Raw genomic sequence first — 18,892 nt, forward strand, 5'->3', positions numbered from 1 at the left:
AAACTTCGCTTGATATCTTTCCAAATCCTTTCAATTCTGGTCGTGTAATGTTAAAGCTTTTGTGAGAAATGAAATTGAATCAACCCGAACCTGACCTGATTTTATGCTAAATGCTCAAACCAAATTCCCAAAAAATGACCTGTGTTGCACCCCTACGTGGAGCCTCACACACGGGCCAACGTGGCCTTTTCCGCAGGAATATCCCCAATAGATCTAGTGAGCTTGACACAATCTCCTTTGATAGCGGCGCCGCTACCAAAGTCAACAACCCACCAAGTCTTAATTGCGGCGCCACTACCAAAGACTAAAACCCATTGAGTCTTGCTGAGTAAGTATTTTTGAGCCTGAAAACTATGTCAGCAAAATGTAGCTCCAAAACATTAGGTGATATTGATATAGCAAGAAGTCCGAAACTGGGTCTGGCTTTTCAGTAGGATTTTTTCTTTTAATAATGAAATACTCGCTAAAAGAAAGAGGAAGATATACTAGATAGAGCGTGCGCCACATGCAAATTATCACTAATTGCCCCTCTTTGGCAATCCTTACATCAGTAGATGTCTCAGGAACATGAATGACACATCCACCTCTTTACCACTGTCAACAATTGCATTAAAAAAAATGAAAAGGTCTCCTCGTCCCTCCATTTCTTAGGCCCATAAAATAACTTTCTTTGAATCACCTGCCACACAAAGTTTCCCTCTCAATAACCTTTTCTATAATATAATCCTTGTTACTAGGTGTCCAATCTTGCATTATTTGATATTGTAATGCCAATCTGGCTCACATAAGCCAATAGGATCGCACCTCGTCTATCTCTGAAAATACCTCCAATGCTCACTGGACCTGAATTCCCAAAAGACGAGCCATCAAAGTTAAGCTTGATCACTTGGTGGGGTAGATGGACTCAAAACTTATCTTCTTCGCCTTTATCTTTGATTCCTTGATAATTTCTTTCCAATATCTAAAAAAGCATTGACTGCTCACCCCCACAAAAATCTTTCCTAGAAATAGTCCAGCATCAATGTTAAGCTTGATCATTTTTTGAGGATCTTTTTTACCACCTAGTTTATAAATCTCATTGCTTTTGAGTTGAAGGAGCTCAACATCATACCAGCTATTGAAACACTGTTGGTGAAGCACTTCTTTGCTAACTGTTTCCTTGATAAAAAATGATGAATAAACTCACATTATATAAGTTAATCAAATGTTGTTTGTCACCCGTTGACTGTTACATCAGTGCAGCACCATCTACCAATAATCGCCACAAGAACACAACCCATTTTCAAAATGGTGGAATCTGTTGGTATCCCTGATGATAATTTTTCGGCATGTGATCTTGGAAATGAGCTTTACTGCAGTGTGGCAATCACCGCAAATGCGGAGGTTCTTAAAAACTCGGATCGTGGCTTTCTCTGGCAAGCGAATAAGTCCCAAAGCAAGTGCTAATCTTTCACTATGCTGAAGCAAATGACTCTCCTTGTGTTTTTTGATGTCGCGAAGAATGAAATTAGTGTCTGGAACATAACCCATTAACTTCATAGGTTTAGATAAACGCTTCAAGATAGCATGGATCTCTTTGGTTTGGGAATGTGACTGATCCCCAGCGTGGAAAGTCTGGATCTCATTATCAATCTCAATCCAGCTAATTCCTGGGTCCTTTGTTACGCCCCTTGTTTTCATTAATTTCCTCATTTGTTCAGCCTCCTGCCATCTACCTGCAGCAGCAAAAATGTTGGACATCAGAACATAGTGTCCAGGATTTTTCGGGTCTAACTCAAAGAGGCGCTCGGCCGCAAATTTTCCCAAATCAACATTCTGATGAACTCTGCAGGCCCCTAATAGAGCTCCCCATGTTGACACCTCTGGCTTGACTGGCATCTTCTTAATGACTTCTACCGCATTTTCCAGATGCCCGGCGCGGCCAAGAAGATCAACCATGCAGGTGTAATGCTCAGCTCTCGCCTCAACCCCAACTTCTAACATGGAGATGAATATTTTTAGGCCTTCTTCTATCAGTCCTGTGTGGCTACAAGCAGAAAGTACAGAAAGAAAGGTGACCTCATTTGGGTCTACCCTCTCCTTCATTTTATCAAAGAGGGAGAGGACTTCTCCAGTATACCCGTGCTTTGCATAACCACTGATCATTGCATTCCATGAGACAACATTTCTCTCGGTCATTCCATCAAAATATATCCTTGCTTCTTCAATGCTACCCCCTTTTGCATACATATCAACTAATGAACTGTCCAAAACTACTGAACTATGTGTAAAATCCTTCTTAATCACATAACCATGTAGCTGTTTTCCTTGCTCCAAAGCTGGTAGGTCTGTGCATAAATCGAGCATGGTGACCAATGTCAAGTCATCGGGCTCTATGCTTCCTTCCATCATCCTTTGGAAGAATTTGAATGTTTCCTTTAAAAACCCACCTTTCACATACCCTGTAAGCATAGAATTCCATGAGACTGTGCTTCTTTCTTCCATCTGGTTGAATACTAATTTTGCATCATCAACTCTACCGCAACTAACAAATGCAGAAATCATCACATTATGGAGGATGACATCCTTTATATGTATCTTTGCGTAGGCCTTGCATGCATAGTCCATGAGTCCACACTTGGAGTACATATCAACAAGTGTGCTCCTCAGAACCACCTCCTCTTCATACCCATTTCTTACTATGAAACCATGAATTTGCTTCCCTTTTTTAGGGCTGGAAAGACTAGTGCACGCAGAGAGCACGCTAGCTAGAGAAAAGCAATCTGGTTTTGTCCCATTGAGCTGCATTTGATTGAAAAATTCTAATGCCTCCTCAGCTTGCTCATTTAGCTCACATCCTACAATTAATGAATTCCATGTGTAGGCATTCCTCTTTGGCATCCTAACAAAAACTTCTTGAGCATAGTTCAATCTCCTGCATTTACCGTACATATGAACCAATTCAGTTTCAAGGATTATATGTTGTCTACTAACAGTTCTGATAATATGGGCATGAATTTGCTTCCCCCAGTCCTCGTTCATTTCATCGGCAGAGAGACTTAGAAGGCTAACAAGTGTAAATTGATCAGGTCGAATGTTTGCTAGTTTCATTTTACAGAAAATATCAAGAGCTTCGTCTGCTTGCCCTTCCTGGACATACCCTGCAATTAGTGCATTCCAAGACACCTCATTCTTTTGCACCAACTTGTTGAAGGCTCTGTGAGCTTGTTCTACATGGCCACTCTTCGAGTACATATCTACCAACGCACTACCAAGAACAACATCTGTATCAAGTGAATTCCGAATCATGTAACCGTGCAACTCTTTACCGGTTTCAACATCAGCTAAACCAGCACAAGCCATGAGAACACTACCCAAGTTGAAGTGATCACTCTTTAAGCCTAAATCCTGCATTCTCTTAAACAGCAACACAGCCTCATCAAAATGCCCAAGTTGGGATTGAGCAGAAATCATTGAATTCCATGTCACCTGATCCCTATCTCTCATCAAATCGAAAACTTGCAAACAACCATCTGTGTCTCCGCATTTTGCATACATATCAATAAGAGAATTGCTCACAAAAATGTCGCTCTCAAATCCACAGGTGATCAAGTTAGCATGCAGTTGCTTCCCTTTACTGAGTGATCTAACCGCACCAGCGACCTTTACTGCGACCGCGAAAGTGAAGTGATCAGGGCCCACACCAAGTCCTTGCAATCTATGAAAAGCTCCCCAAGCCTCTTCCCACCTCATCAACCTCACATATCCACTGGTAACTGCATTCCAAGCAATCACATTTTTCCCATCAAGCTCATCAAGAGCAGTAACCGCATCATCCATTGAACCCAATCTTGCATACCCATCAACTAGAGAACTGCCAACAACCATATTATAGTTCAAGCCACTCTTTAGAATTAGACCATGGAGCTGCTGAACTCCAGTTCTATCTTCTAGAGCTACACAAGCCTTGACTATACTAGGGAAGGTGAACTTATCTGGTAGAATTCCTGATCCTTGCATCTTAGAAAAGAACTTAAAGACTTCTTTATGATCATCGGATTGTGCGTATGCAAGGATCATGATGTTCCAAGAAGTTGCGTTTCGTTCAAGCATTTCATCGAACAAATGGCGTGCAGTTGATAAATCGAAAGGATCATGGGTCTTAGTATAGAGCATAAGGATTTTGGTCTGAAGGAATGTGTCTGGTCTAAACCCATCAGATAGCATCTGGGTGTGGATGGATTTTCCGATTTCGAAGGAGTTTGAATCAATGCAGGATTGGATGAGGGAAGAGTAAGATGATGGGTGGATTTTGGAGGGGATTTGGAGTTGAGTTTGAAGGGTGTTTGGAGAGAATTCCCCATGTGATTTGCTGAGTTTGGCTGAAATGGATTTGGGTTTTTGATTTGGAGGGAGTGAGGGAAGGCTTTGATGGTTACTGTTGCTGGTGTTTTTGTGGTGGCTGCTTACATGGAGGTTTTGAAAGAAGGGAAGGGTTTGGTGGAAGCATTTAATGGGTTGGCTCATTTAAGATTTTAAGTGTTGAGCCACACCCTTTGGGTTCGGTTCTTCTCCAAAGAGTTTATATGTTTTTGATGTGATTTTAAGGTCAAATAGGACTATTAGTCCATGTATGAAAAGGATCATGACTCAGTGGACACAGTGACATCCGTGCTTGGTGTTTGTGGGCCGTTGATCGCAGCTGTTGATCTAGTAAGTTCAAGTTGAAATGTTAGATTGCGGCATGCAGAAATCAAGGGATTAAGAATCTTAACAGCCAGCTTTTTTTCCTTGGAAAGTTTTTTCTCCTTCATAAATTGTATGATTTTTTATTTGGATCATCGGATTTGTGTGGATTTTTTAATTGTGGCCATGATGGGCCCACCATGTGCAACCCAAAAATAATCTCCATTGGATGATCCTAATCCTCTCATTTGTAGATAAACTATACCTAATCAATGGCAATGAAATTGGTTAGAAATAGGTCCACGGATCTCTACTTTTTGAGTCTCGGTCACATTTCAATTCGAATAGGACCGTCCATCAGAGTATCTAGGTCCTACTTATGCAAGTACACAATTTGGGGCTTAATATAGGGAAGGAGAGGAGAAGGAAGAAACTAAAGAGGGGGTTGTCAGGGTATTTTTAATGTTACGAAAATGCCCTCAAAAGTAAACATAAATGAATGAAATACAAAGGGTATTTTTCCACATTGGTACCTTCTATTCTCACTGACGGGAGTCATGCTTTAGTCCATATATAAATACAAAAGGGACGCCCATTGGGTCTTGGGGTTAACCATGTCTGGGTTGCGCGGTCCAATTTCGGAATTTAGGGGATGGATCCAATAGACATCATCCGATCCACTTGTTGTACCGAAATCCTATTCACTACCTTCGGATCCACTGGACCTTCCGAGTCCATTGACAACCCTATCCCTATCACCGTACAACTTTCAATCCTCCTTAAAATGGACCCTTTTTTCTCTTCTACATTACAATCAATCAAGTTGGAGGAAGTAACCTTCAAAATTGAGCCAGCCCCCTTATCCAAATCAGAGAAGGAAAATTGAGTAATCTTTTTTTCTCAATCTACCTTACCCTCTTCCTACTCCCCCTTCAATCCTCCATATTTATCCAATAACCATCTTTATTATGATGATGATGATATCCATGGCTGCCCCTGCAAACAGTGTATGCGCTCTGAAGCACTCCGATTTTCCTTCTCAAAAGCTTATTCTCAAAACCCCCTTCAGAACCTCAACCTCCATCAACCCCAAGGTGTCCTCTTATTTGAATTTCTCGACCGTTGGAGTTAAAAATAAGAGACCCAACAACACAAGGGGAGTGATTTCAGCAACAGTAGCAGCAGAAGCAGCTACAGTTGAAGCTGCTGAGGATTCATCAGCTTTACAAGAATCCAAATTAGAAGGGAAAGAGGTCTTTGTCTTCTTATAACCTGTCACGTATTCCATCTTTTTCTCTATTTTAATTGGTTTTGAGTATCATTTTCCATCTGGGTTCCTTTAGTTCTTTCATTCAGATTCCCTTTTTGTCAGTTTCATTGTGTCTTTGCATAATTCAGTCCTACACAGGTTGTTCTTTCTGTCATTTCAGTTGGTTTTGACACCATTGTTCATGTGGGTTTTTTCATTTAGTTTTTGTCCTTTTGAATTCGCAGAAGATTGGGGTACTTGTGAAGCCGGTGGAAAAACCTAGGCTTGTTTTGAAATTTATTTGGCTGGAGAAAAACATTGGTCTTGCTCTTGATCAGGTCATACCTGGTCATGGCACTATCCCTCTCAGCCCTTACTACTTTTGGCCGAGGAAGGACGCTTGGGAAGAGCTCAAGTCCAAGCTGGAGAGCAAGCCCTGGATTTCTCAGAAGAGAATGATTATCCTTCTAAATCAGGCCACTGACATCATCAATTTGTGGCAGCAGAGTGGTGGCAATTTGTCGTAAACTATTATTTTGTTCTAATTTATAGAAGTTTTCTTGTTTGAGTAATGGTTTACTCGTTGATGTTGTAAACAGTAGGGGTGCTTTTAGGTCTTTTTTGTATTTCTATCTCAATGAAATCTTGATTTTCTTTGTTTCCCAGTTGTGCTGAACATTGTTTTTCTCTGTAATATTTTATGGGTTCAATGATACACCCATGGGTAGAACCTTTTGTTATGCATTCTCAACTGACTACCGATTTCCTCCATGTGTGTCTATGTATCTAGTATGAACAGGTCCCTGTAATGTATTTGCAGCTGCTTTGTTGCTCTATTTTATTTTAAGAAAGGATGCATATTACATTGGCTTTGTGGAACTAGCAAGTGTATTAGGAAATTACTCTGCTAGTTTGATTGGGTTTCAATTGAATTTTATCGTTAACTGTTTTGAGATTGATGTTGCTATGTTTTTGTTCATCTTGCTACAAGTACATGTAGGAAGTTTTGCCTTTGATCTTAGCATATGTTACCTTTTGTATTTACTTCTATGACTGCCTATTTGTTTCTCCTTCTCTGCTGGGTGAGGCTTGGGGCTGATTATTGTTGTATTTATTAATTTGAGATTTCTGTGCAAAACCTTAAATTGATCTGATTACCAAACACTTCATGTTTTGGTATTCATATGAACGTATGGTGTAATTATTGCTTTTGTTGCAAATATAAGCTAGCATTGCATGCAGCATAAATATTTTTATTTAGTCATATTTAGGTTTTAGTGTTTCTTTCCACCCATGGGTATCATTGCCTAGTTGAATAAATGTTGACCTTACCCTGTTTTACTTGTCATGAATGAATGACAATGTTAATGAGACCATGAAAAATGTTGTAAGCATAGTAGTAACAGCTGATGAAGTTAATTTTGTATTTCCTTTTCTTTTGACTTCATTAAGCAGAGAATCCTTGGAGATGACCGATCCTTGTGTGTACACAATCATCATTGGTTGATCTCGTGTAGATGTTTAGAACTGCTTTTGTGAAACTGTTAACATGGAAATTCAGGGAGTAGGTGTACACAAATATTTACATTTCAGTGTGTGTGCTCCAGAAGGTATTATACATGTAATGGGTACTCCAAATATAAATGGTGTTACAAAAAACAAAAGCAGATGCAGAGACGTAAAACTGTTAACATGGAAATTCAGGGAGTAGGTGTACACAAATATTTACATTTCAGTGTGTGTGCTCCAGAAGGTATTATACATGTAATGGGTACTCCAAATATAGATGGTGTTACAAAAAACAAAAGCAGATGCAGAGACGTAAATGGGAATGAAGATGTACACATCAATATCTGTGCTCATTTGATAATTATGCCCGTGCTTGAGTGTAGCAAAACACGTTTCTATTTGTAAAAGAAGTAATAATTTTTATTAATGGAAGCTGAAGCATTATGATTGTCCATTTATGAAGGAGAATAGCACACCTCCTATATGTTTGACATAAAATGTCAAGTTTTAAATGAAATATACATATAATTTTGTGATTTGCCATTTGTCTCCCTGTAGACCATGTGAAATCCTTTTGACTGTGACTGAATGGAGGTAGTGATCCAATTACTAGAACTTTGGTTAGCTAGCGAGGAGACTCTCCCTATATCCAACCTGATTTCCTTTTTGAGCAATCCTAGATCCACATAACCATGATTAGCATATCAGCAAGGAGCCTAATTCCTTTGGAGAAAAGTATCAAATATCTGGAGTTTCTTTTTTGCTATGATTTAGCCGACACTTTGATTTTATTGCTGACACACGTGTCCTGCCGTGTTCGACACGACAAGCGTGTCCACACGTGTCAACACTCCATTGAACATGTTTAAATATATTGCTCGGAGTGTTAGAGTTAATGCGGGTGTGTGGACACATAATTGAGTAATAATCAATAATTTTATGTGTACGCACATGTCACAATTTCTAGATTTTTAGATGTTGCCATGTGAGACAAATCATATCCATGTCGAAACTCGACACACGAATCCATATCGACAAATTATGATTATGTATACTTTCTATTTTAGCTGTGTCCCCGTTTCTAAATTTTGGGGGTTTGCGGTGTCAAACACTCCGTGTCAGTGTCGACACGCGACAATCGTGTCTGTGTCCACAAATCATAGCTTTTTTGTATCCTATATAGCTTATTCATCCCGCAAGGATCATGATTGAGAATTCTTTGATCTTGTTTCCAGAGGAAGAAGCGAAACACAAATCAACTTGAATTCACTACAGCTGTTCGAAATCTTGGTGAAACACTTGATTTGTTATCTCATCTCTATTTTCGTAATAAATTCTTCAAACAAGGAGCTGAAGCAACTATAGTCAAATGGTATTGCCCATGTTTCCTATCTCTTCTCAAGAAACAAGTGGGGTATTTCTTGGGAAAGTTGTTCTAAGATCTCTTCGTTAGTCTTCGTTAGTCGAGGGAAGAATAAGCTTGAGTAGGATTTTTTGAGGAAGGCATCATGAGAGAATTCGATTTGGTTTAGGGAACATACATTCGTCTCTATCAATTTGTGATGCTAACTGGTCCCATAGCGGTGTACCACATGGAATCTTTGTTGAAGAAACGAGTGTACACATATTAATTCACATTGATGTCACGCTGATTCTCTAATCATTGTGATTATGGTTTTGGACAAGGAGAGGAATTTCTAATCATGGTGGCCTCTCTGTCACACATTGTTGGCCTGTTGGTGATAGATTCTATTTGAATTTTGTTAGTTGTAGGAGCTATTGAGACAGGTTTATAAACGGTGGTTTGGTGTCTTGGATTCATAATTTGATGATGGAATTATTCAGTGTCATTTCTGCCATCTCCCTTTGTTGGCACTTGGTTGGTGGGGATTTAGTTGCAAAGTGATGTGAATTTGGTGCCTGTCATCAGTGCTAACAACTTTTCTTTAGATGGATTTCTTTTATTTTCAATTTAAGATTTATCACAAGAGATATTTGTTGCTGCTTGATTTAGGCAATCACCGTCAGTGTGACAATGTCATCTCAATTGACCTTGTGCCCATCAGGTGTGGTCCTTCAATGTCTTATCAATCAATGATTGGATTGCTTTTCATTACTTTTGGATCTTTGGAGAGAAGGTGGATACCTCAAATGAGAATGAATGAGAGGATCCTCGAGCTCTATTTGATATTCGGTTTCTTTTCGAATGTTAGGGTGTCTTGCCCGAAAGGAGCTTTAGGGTGTTTGGGTTTGGGACTTTGGGGTGGGGTTTGTCTCATGTAACTGTGTGCTAATTGGCATCAAATATTCCACGAGCATCAGCCGTTTTCTTTGGGTGTGTGGTATCTATTGCCCTTCCTCTTCTTACTCCACTAACCTTTACTTTAATAACAATAACAACGGAAGTCAAATGAAATGTGGGTTATGGAGGCATTTATGAGCATATTTTATTAATTGTTCCTCAAGTACAAGTGTGTTTTTGGAAATTATGTTTTCCATCTGCTTGTAGCCCACCAACTTTTGTTGTAAGACCTTGTGAAGTTTATTATGCAACTCGGCGTGATCTTTATTTGATCTCTGGAAGCTGTAATACTCACCATCTTTATTTCTTTTGCTTCCTTTGGATCACATTCCACTAAAAGTGAAACATGTCCACGCTTACATGTGAGTCAGCACATGAAATTATGCACATCTTCTATCACTGCCCAGGTCTCCCCTTGACACACTGGCGCTTCCTCTGGCAACCATTGAAATCATCCTATGAAATAATAGGACCAAACGACAAAACAATCCCCAAAAATGCAGCACAACCCACAAGAAGGCAAAACATCCGACAAGGTGGCACAACAATTCACATGGATATGCAGATGTCCCCATAAGAACACAACAATCAAAGTTACTAATCTACTCCAATACTGCACTGGAGTCCACACGAAGCAGCTACAGGTCAATAGTATATCACACTTCTCAACAGTTAACAAAGACTGCATGAAGATCCACAAGACTACAGAGCAGTCCACATGAAGGCTGTATCCCAGCCCACACAAAGGTTTTTTATAGGGCTGGAATTTGGAATAGATTGGAGACTAGGGTTTTGAACTAGGATTTAGAAACTTCAAGCAAAATCTTGGGTTTTAAGTAGATGTATGGTTGGAGGATAGAAAGTAGAGAAGTATGGTTTTAAAAATATGAGGGAAGAACGCCAGGGTTTCAAGATACACTAATGAATGAGATTATGGTCTAGAAATTGAAGGAGATAGTTTAGGATTTCATATTGATAACATGCCGCCTCTTGATCTAGATCTGATGCCACTTTCAGATTGATGACACTCCAACACCATGAAATGTTATATTTTAAAAAATTCACTTAAGCATAATTAGAGTAAGTGCCACTAGGAACATCCTAATGATAGGCACTATCAAATTAACATGAAACAAACACTTTAAAAAAAAAAATTAGCATGAAACATTAACTCAAGTAGTATAATATTCTTCCTGGTATTGTGAGCCCTAACTTCAGTTTTTCCTCTTCTTACTCCACCAAGCTATACTTTGATAACAACAATAACGAAGGCTGGATGCGATATGGGTTATGGAGGCATTTATGTGCAGACTTTACTCATTGTTCCTCAAATACAAATGTGTTTTTTTGGAAATTACCATCTCCATACGCCTGTAGCCCACCTTGTTGATTGCAATTTTGTTCCTTGTTTTCATTGTCAATGCATCGACTTATTGATCTCAGAGATCGGAAGCTGCAAGTTTCCATGGGTACAGTTTGAAGAGTATTTTTTGGGTGTTGAAAATGGTGCCTTTCTGTTCCATGTTTTAGCACTCCTAGGCCTAAGTGAAAAAAATATACTGTGAATTACAGCTCTGACCATGTTTGCAATAGGACCAAACACTGCTCATGTCATTTCTGAATCTGTCATGGAACAAAGATATTGAAATATTGCGTGTGAAGAGATTCTCCCTGTCATGGAACAAAGACGAAGCGTATCCCTAATTGCCGCGACGCACAGCTGTGTTTCAAGTGACACCCCTATGTTTTATGATCCATCTTTCTTCACAATCACCCCTATGTTTTATGATCCATTCCTGCAACGTTGCAATGACACCTGATGCGAGTTTCTTAAAACCCAGATTAACGAATCCCAGATCAATTGCTAATATTTCTTAGTTCTGAAGCAAGCAATTCTTAAGTTCTTTGACAAAGGGGAGAATAATATTGGTATCTGGAACAATATTTATTTTGGCAACATAAAAAAAAAAAAAAAAAAACTTTGGGAGGTTATGTTCTTCTCAAACACAAATGTAATATAAAGAAAACCCTCTTGAAACATGAAATATAAAGAGAGTTTGTTGAATAGGGGTGTCACTTGCAACACAAGGATCGGCAATCTCATCATTTACAACCATTCATCTAACAGTTAATGAAATATCATCAGAGAGTTTGGCCAACTTCATAAATTACCATAGTGCCTACCATTTATTTCCAAAAGACACTTATTAGGCCCCACCTCTGCTTCATTGATTTTAAACAAAAGAAAACCCAGCCGTTTGTTTCTTCCAAGAAATGAAAGAAACAGATTAAAGTAGAACATGATTTTCAAAAGATGATCTGAACTTGTCTGGTTTGTGCGGACATTAGTTTCTGCGCTTCCTGTTGGGTGTGAGTTCGGCTTCCAAGAGTCGGATTTCATCTTTCAGTTCTTGGAGCGTTGGCCTTGATTGATGCACTTCCTTGCTCGTGGTTCCACTTAAGAGGCTCACAAGATGCTTCAAGCATGACAAATACTCTGCTTTTACTTCTGCTGAATTTAATACAGAGCGCCGAATACCAGGCTGCACAGCAAACCTTTTCATTAAGAATAACAGTCCAATTCATTGACCATTTCTTTTACATTGTTCAAGTCTTCCATTGGTAAATGGAACTGAAATTTCATGCTAAATAAACATGTTAATTGAGTTGAATCCCAAAGGATCGCTGGTCAACAGTAACCAAACAAATTATAAGTTTGCCGAGGGAAATTCTAAATGCATCTAGAATTTAAACCTTTGTTTTTTAATGGAAAATCATTTATTAAAAGAGATAAGGCAAAACCCAAAGACTGAGATGGTCTATAGGTGCAGCAAAAAAAAAAGAAACAAAAAAGAAGAAAAGTAGAGATGAATAATACAAGTGCATTGTGAAACACGACAAAAGTGAATCTGTCTCGCATTATACACTCAGCTCAATCCCCCTCTTCTCTAGGTAAAGTATCCGCAATGTTGTTGGCACCTGTAAGGATGTGTTTAAAAAGTATGACACAATCCTGTACTAGTATTAATTTGAAGCACCAAAACAGCCCACTTCCTTGGTCCCAGACTCAAACCATTTCGTCCATGCCATCACATTGGATGTCACCACCTCTAAAAGGCAGCTGGAGTTCTCTGAAAGAATGATCAGTCCAATGAGTAGGACCAATCCTGTTCACTAGAATCAATGGTACCAATTGATCAAGGTAATACATTATGGGTTCCTAAAACCACTCCACTTCCCTTCTTTATGAGTTACTAAAACCCCTCCACAATGCTGTTAATTAGAATCACTTTCCAGTCCAGAAATACATCAATAATTTATAAACCCATAGGAGTCTTTTCTTCAAAACCTCGACGATATAGAGCTTGATATCCAAATTTAAGAATGCACAGATTTGGTTGTCCCCCCCCTCTCAAAAGTTCGTTTATTTCTTTCATCCCAAGTTCCCCAAGTGAGAGCACATGGAAAATTTGCCGTTGTGATTTTCCTTTCCTTCCAAGTGGCCTTTGACCGCCACACGAAAAGCCTCTTTCCCAAAATTAGGAGAACACCCATGAAGTACCAGACGACTGAAAAATCTTTAGGAAACAAGTAGGTAATTGTCTAGCAATCTTAAAAAGAGTGATGAAGAAAATGAAAGTTCATGAGATGTCTTTCACATTGATGATACAGAAAAAAAGAAAGATGGGAAATGATAACCACGTTCCTTTGCTTTGATAATGGCACTCCTCTCGTTATTAAACACATTTTTTTATTAGTTGATAGCTTCTTGGGAACTGTGTCAGCCTCCCGCAAGTCATTAGAGAGTGTTAGTAATGGGAAGAGTGCCATTATTGAGAGAAAGGGGGGGGGGGGGGCATTAATTTGCTAAAGGAATTGACTAAGTGTTTTTATAGTGCAATGAACATACAAAAGTATAAAGGAAAGGCAATTAATATAACATAAATAAAAATGACTCAAATGCCCTCAAATTGTAAGGACACTTCTCAACAACTTAGCAAACAGATTGAAATCCGACTAGTCTGTGATCATATGATCTTTGTTGACTTGGACAAAAAATAATAATAGAGGTGACGCACAAAATGGAACTGAGAATCAAATACATTTTTTGTGCATCTCAATGTAAATACCTCTTTGAAGATTGAAATACACTGACGAAGAGCATGCTCAGCTTCAATTGGAGTTGCATCCGGTTCCTGATTGTCAATTATCACTTGAATTAGCCAACACAAATAACCTCAGTAGTCGTTTAGTAAGTAAGCAAGCTAGGGAAGACACAAAGATGAGCACTAACAGTAAAATATGATGTGATTTACTCTTAGATTTATAGTTATGTGGACCTTTTTTTAAATTTATTTGGAGCTTTATTTTGTATTTTAATTCACGTTTTATAAGTCGTACATGTGGGGGATGTACACATCAACCTATGGCCCACCTACTACTCTATCACCCATGGCACACCATCTTAAACCCAAGCCCAAACCCACTTAATGATACCTTATATCCTATTGGTTCCCCTACCTGGCTAGCACTAAAAATCCTAACCTAGCCTCATAAACTCATTGGTCCTCCACTATGGCCAACCACTTAAAACATTAAAAGCCCTCCTTATTTTCTGTTGACTACCCTCTTTGGCCCTCCACTTAAACCCATACACCCCTCTCTATTAAACCCAAAACCCCTTAACTTTGTTAATGGATTGAAAGAAACCCCTTCCCTTCTTCTCTTGGACACAGCCCTTTCCCTCCCCCCTCCTTTCTTTCTTCTTAACCATCCCCTCTCCGCCCGACCGATGTAAAGACCCCTCTCTCCCTCTTTTCTTCCTTTCTTCTCCTTTCCCAATTGGCCGATCTTGCAGTCACCATCCTCCTCCCTTCTTTATTTCTTTCTCATTCCTTCTCCCATGATTGCCACCGTCCTCCTTCATTTCTCTCCCTTCCCTTTATAAATAGACATCTGGTAGCTGAAAAGATATTCATAGCTGTTACAACAGGATATTTCAGCAATGACTAATGACCAAGATAAATTGTGCCAGTGAGATGCATCATGCAACGATTTCTCCGAAACCATACCCAACCTTAATAAAGATAATGGGATCAACCATTGAGAACTGAACCTATGCAAGAAGTCATAAGATCGATAATAAAATAATATAATCTCAAACGGGAGTTTAGATGCACATCTAAAAATATCCGAATGGTCTTTTAGAGATAAATACTTTGAGGGTACAAATAACTGACCTTTAATTCTTGCAATTCGTGTTTTGTGATTTCCAAAAGTCCAAGCTCATCTAGTGATTGCAACTGTGTACACAACTGTAATCCATCAAACTTCAAAAGCAGAATTATGATCATCATGAATATAGTGATAACAGTTTACCCATCATCATATGCAACAACATGAAAACATGGTAAGAATATGAGAGCTAATTCCCTTCTACAATTAGATACCCCATAAAGCTAGATAATTCCACCTCTATAATTTGAGAATAGATTACTAATGGAAAAATTGCAAAATCTTGGAAAAACATGTTACTTTCTGCATGATGCATTGCTTCTATCTGGGGAACTCTTGTCAGATTTTAGTGTACTAACTGCGATAGAAAGAACCACTTAGTCGATGCATGTTGAGATCTTCACCAAGGATCCTCCTTCAATTAAGAAACCTTTCCAGACATAACCACGATGATTTTCTGGGGAAGTGTTCAGTTCAGTGTCTTCATTTCCCTACTATTGCTCCAGTCTATTGTATTGAATTCCAACAAATCTTGTAGGAGCAACAATATTAGTCCCCCCACAAAGTTCACCAGAAAACTCGAGGCGCCTTCTTGGTCGAGTAAAATTCAATCAATCTATAAATGTGTGTTGCTGCCTTCTCTTCGACCAGTATTGGAGATTTAATTTATGTGAGACCAATAGAATAAAGGTCTCATGAGGATGGAAGGATGATTTTGTGCGTTGAAGGATAGAAAGGCGAATGACGATATTAGTTGGGACAGCTCTGGCTAAGAAACACACTTAGGAAAAAGAAGAAACAATAATACCTATACGAATTTCAGGTATAATAAACATTTATTGAAAAACGTAGCTTCTAAAGGTCAGAATAGGGAAGGAGAATAACTAGAAAAGCTTGGGGAAGTTTCCTATGAATATCACTATATTTACATTGTGCTGATACTTAAAAGACCACTCAAATTGTTAACTAATAATTGGTCTTAAGATAAAGCATGGGCGTTGGTGATGGTTAATGATTTAATGAGAATAGAATCGACCAGACTACGAGTGTCACATGAAAACTTGAACAGTGGTTAAAAGCAAAATCATCACCCAACCAGAAATAACTCTTTCCTGAATTTCAAATACTTGTAAATTAACATAAACTAACCAGTATGAGGAGTGCTGCATGACCATCCTTCTCGGTGTGTCTTGCCTCTACACCATTCTGGAGGTTGCTTATATTTTCTTTTGGACTGTCCAAAACTAAGCGTGCTATCCTGTCAAGGAAAAGAAAATAATTGGCATAATTGCTTGGGCGGAATTTTGTCTCTAAAGTTCAAAGAGTCTGTCATCTGGCCATCAAAAGTTCAAGAGTTTGTTACCCCAACTGCAGATTGGTTTAATTGTTATGTTCTACAAATAAGTATTCAGTAGAAGATTCCAACTTTTGCAGAACATATTAAGCTTTTTTTGAAGGTGATCATAAAAGAGGTGGTGGAAAAGGACATTATTTTTTTTTTTGTGCATTTGAAAAAAATCTACTATGACTCACAACAATACAAGCCATTCATTTATTTGAATTTGAAGAAAAATCCCCACTATGAATTCTAACATAGATCTTCTATGTAACTATTCGTCAGACAATATATGAGCTCCTCCTAAACTAAAACTATTGTTCAATTAGAAAGGTCTAGCCACTCTTCAAATTAGAGAATGATGATTTTGAAATAAAAGATACCGTTTTGTTAGAACTATTATCAATGGCTTAGGAACATATAATCACGGTTTGACAAAAGTCAATGAGTTGGACCCACAGTCGTCTAGCATAGCCAATCAGTGCTTCTTAGCATGTTTCTTTTTAATGTTTTGTCATATATCATATATTAGACCAATCAAATATCTTTAAAAAAAAAAAAAAAACAAGAAGCCCAATAAAAAAGGGACAGGAATAAAAAATTAAATACTTATGCGATTCTATAGAATGTTTCCAAAACAATTCATTGACACAATTTTCTAAAATCCCAAATTTTATGGATAGTACAAATGGATTTTTGCAATTATTGGTAGTTTCAGTTTCATATAATTTCACATCAAAACAGAGCCTAGAAGAAATTTTTTCCATAACAAGGTCAACACTATTTTTGGAAATCTTCACCTTTGAGAAGCTAATGTAGTCGTAGATAAGATATGCAACAATTAGGTCATGCCTCCTTTCAGTTCTATCCAAAGCACATGCAATAAAGATAAGAGTTTTCCTTTGGAAAGTTCTTTTAGATTTGAAAGTTACAATCAAGCATCCAATAATGATAAAAATAAATAGCAAGAACAATATCAAACCTTATTGAATTATCTAAAAGAAGCTTAGCCTTATCAAGTTCAGCATTTGCTTTAGAAATGTCAAATTTCCTTAGCCGATTAGAACTAAACATCTCTACTCTTGCCAAATGAAGCATATTGGCAGCCACCTACACTCAAAGAAAGGAAATGTTATTTGTCGGACAAGCAAAATAGCATTTCCATAGTCATTAATTCAATAATTGGAAAAGACGACTTGTGCCAAACCCAAGAACAAAAAACCACAAAACAAAACTAAAGCATTGTAGCATTGTATAAGGCATTCTTCCATATCAAAATTTTGAGCATCAACTAATACTGACACACATCGCCTTTCTAGTAAGTGATACAAAGAAAATAATTTATGTATCATTTTTTTTTTAATAGTGCCCAATCAGTGAGTTCCTCATTCGATACATAAATTATTGATCCAAAAAAATAGATTGTATTGCCCAAAACAATGTGTGTTGAATGATATGGTAAGATGCTTATCATATTTTGGCAAGCATGAAAGAAATCGGATTTCGACTACTAGATCCTTGCTCCGAATGCCAAGTTAACCAATTTGCATAGACCCCAACCCCCAACCCACCAAAAAATGCACATAGAAACTTGCCCAATGATGAAGTAACACCAAAAAATCCTTAGGGGGTTCTGTCTTCATGACTTACTCCAATCTTATGTACCAACAGAAGATCAAACACTTGCCATCATGGATGACGGTTTACGAATAATGCCCCCAAACCATGTCCTCTTCGAATATTGAGATGTTTTTTCTTAATGGTGTTGAAATTTTAGATATCAAAACAATGACTAAAAGTTGACCGTATTACCGAAAGATGGGACATTACTAGGACCTCCTCTAGGATGATATGAGGGCTACAAGAAACAAAAGAGAGGGAAGGGCTTTCTCTTGTTTTTGTGATAGTATGCACCCGTGGGGCATAGAAACCAATATTATTGACTACTTAAAAATAATGTGATTTTTTTCCTGCAACATTTTGATAAAACACCAAGATTAAAAATGCCGTGATGTTGTGGTGTTTCTTGTTTTTTATTTTCTTCTCAAGACCTCCCTCAGTAATGTAATTTCTTATGTTTCGGCCGAAATTTAAAACCATGCTTTTAGTTTTCCTCAAATTGGGGCAGTAAGCGTTCATTTTAAGGATTTTTCTGTGTAAACTGCTACAACATGCTGGAATATCTTGCAAATTGTCCCCCATCAAGCACAGACACACATAAGGGATGCCAAACTGCAAAAATATGGACATTACCAAATTCCATTCCAAAAGCATTGATATTAAAAAAAGAGATGAAGAAAAACAACAAACGAAGTCACGTGGAAAATCAAAGTTTATTTTAACACTTCTTGAGAAGGTTTATGTCGTGATGATGCCGGCAGGGTTTATGTCGTGATGATGCCGGGGAAGGTTCTTTGGACTTTTGGGGGCCCTTTAGGTGTGACTGACGCTACGGAGGCGGAAGTCCAAGCGGCTTTCAATGGCATAAAAAAGGTGAGTTGATCCATTATTAGCAGAATTAGATATTGAGTTGATCCATGTTAGAAGGTCTGCTAACGAGAAGGCGGATGCGTTGGCTAGAAGAGGCGTGGTATGC

General features: G+C 38.3%; 2 protein-coding genes and 1 pseudogene across 4 annotated transcripts in view; 1 reads left to right on the forward strand and 2 right to left on the reverse strand.

Moving 5' to 3' along the window:
- Positions 1 to 506: 506 nt before the first annotated feature.
- Positions 507 to 4,603, reverse strand: LOC143877714 (putative pentatricopeptide repeat-containing protein At3g13770, mitochondrial pseudogene; annotated as a pseudogene).
- Positions 4,604 to 5,455: 852 nt separating this feature from the next.
- On the forward strand, positions 5,456 to 6,658 carry LOC143876711 (small ribosomal subunit protein cS23-like). 2 transcript variants are annotated; one of them, XM_077378403.1, is made up of 2 exons: positions 5,456 to 5,918; positions 6,163 to 6,658. In XM_077378403.1, exons 1-2 carry the CDS (start codon positions 5,634 to 5,636, stop codon positions 6,439 to 6,441), a joined length of 564 nt encoding a protein of 187 aa, XP_077234518.1. In that variant the 5' UTR covers positions 5,456 to 5,633; the 3' UTR covers positions 6,442 to 6,658. The 2 variants fall into 2 exon arrangements, with proteins under 2 accessions (XP_077234518.1, XP_077234517.1); XM_077378402.1 differs by having other exon boundaries at positions 5,457 to 5,918; positions 6,160 to 6,658.
- A 5,226-nt stretch (positions 6,659 to 11,884) lies between these two features.
- LOC143877715 (Tetratricopeptide repeat (TPR)-like superfamily protein) overlaps positions 11,885 to 18,892 on the reverse strand; it is a 32,488-nt gene continuing 25,480 nt past the window's right edge. For both annotated transcript variants that reach the window (XM_077379915.1, XM_077379914.1), the window contains exons 14-18: positions 17,279 to 17,406; positions 16,110 to 16,218; positions 14,966 to 15,028; positions 13,856 to 13,921; positions 11,885 to 12,268 (exon numbers count right to left, since the gene is read on the reverse strand). In XM_077379915.1, the coding sequence (XP_077236030.1) occupies positions 12,071 to 12,268; positions 13,856 to 13,921; positions 14,966 to 15,028; positions 16,110 to 16,218; positions 17,279 to 17,406 (564 nt within the window). In that variant the 3' untranslated portion in view covers positions 11,885 to 12,070. The remainder of the gene's footprint in view (positions 12,269 to 13,855; positions 13,922 to 14,965; positions 15,029 to 16,109; positions 16,219 to 17,278; positions 17,407 to 18,892) is intronic.

Source organism: Tasmannia lanceolata, unplaced genomic scaffold, assembly GCF_043159265.1.
Source record: "Tasmannia lanceolata isolate RefF3 unplaced genomic scaffold, GAP_Taslan_0.1 ptg000005l, whole genome shotgun sequence".
NCBI lineage: Eukaryota > Viridiplantae > Streptophyta > Magnoliopsida > Canellales > Winteraceae > Tasmannia > Tasmannia lanceolata.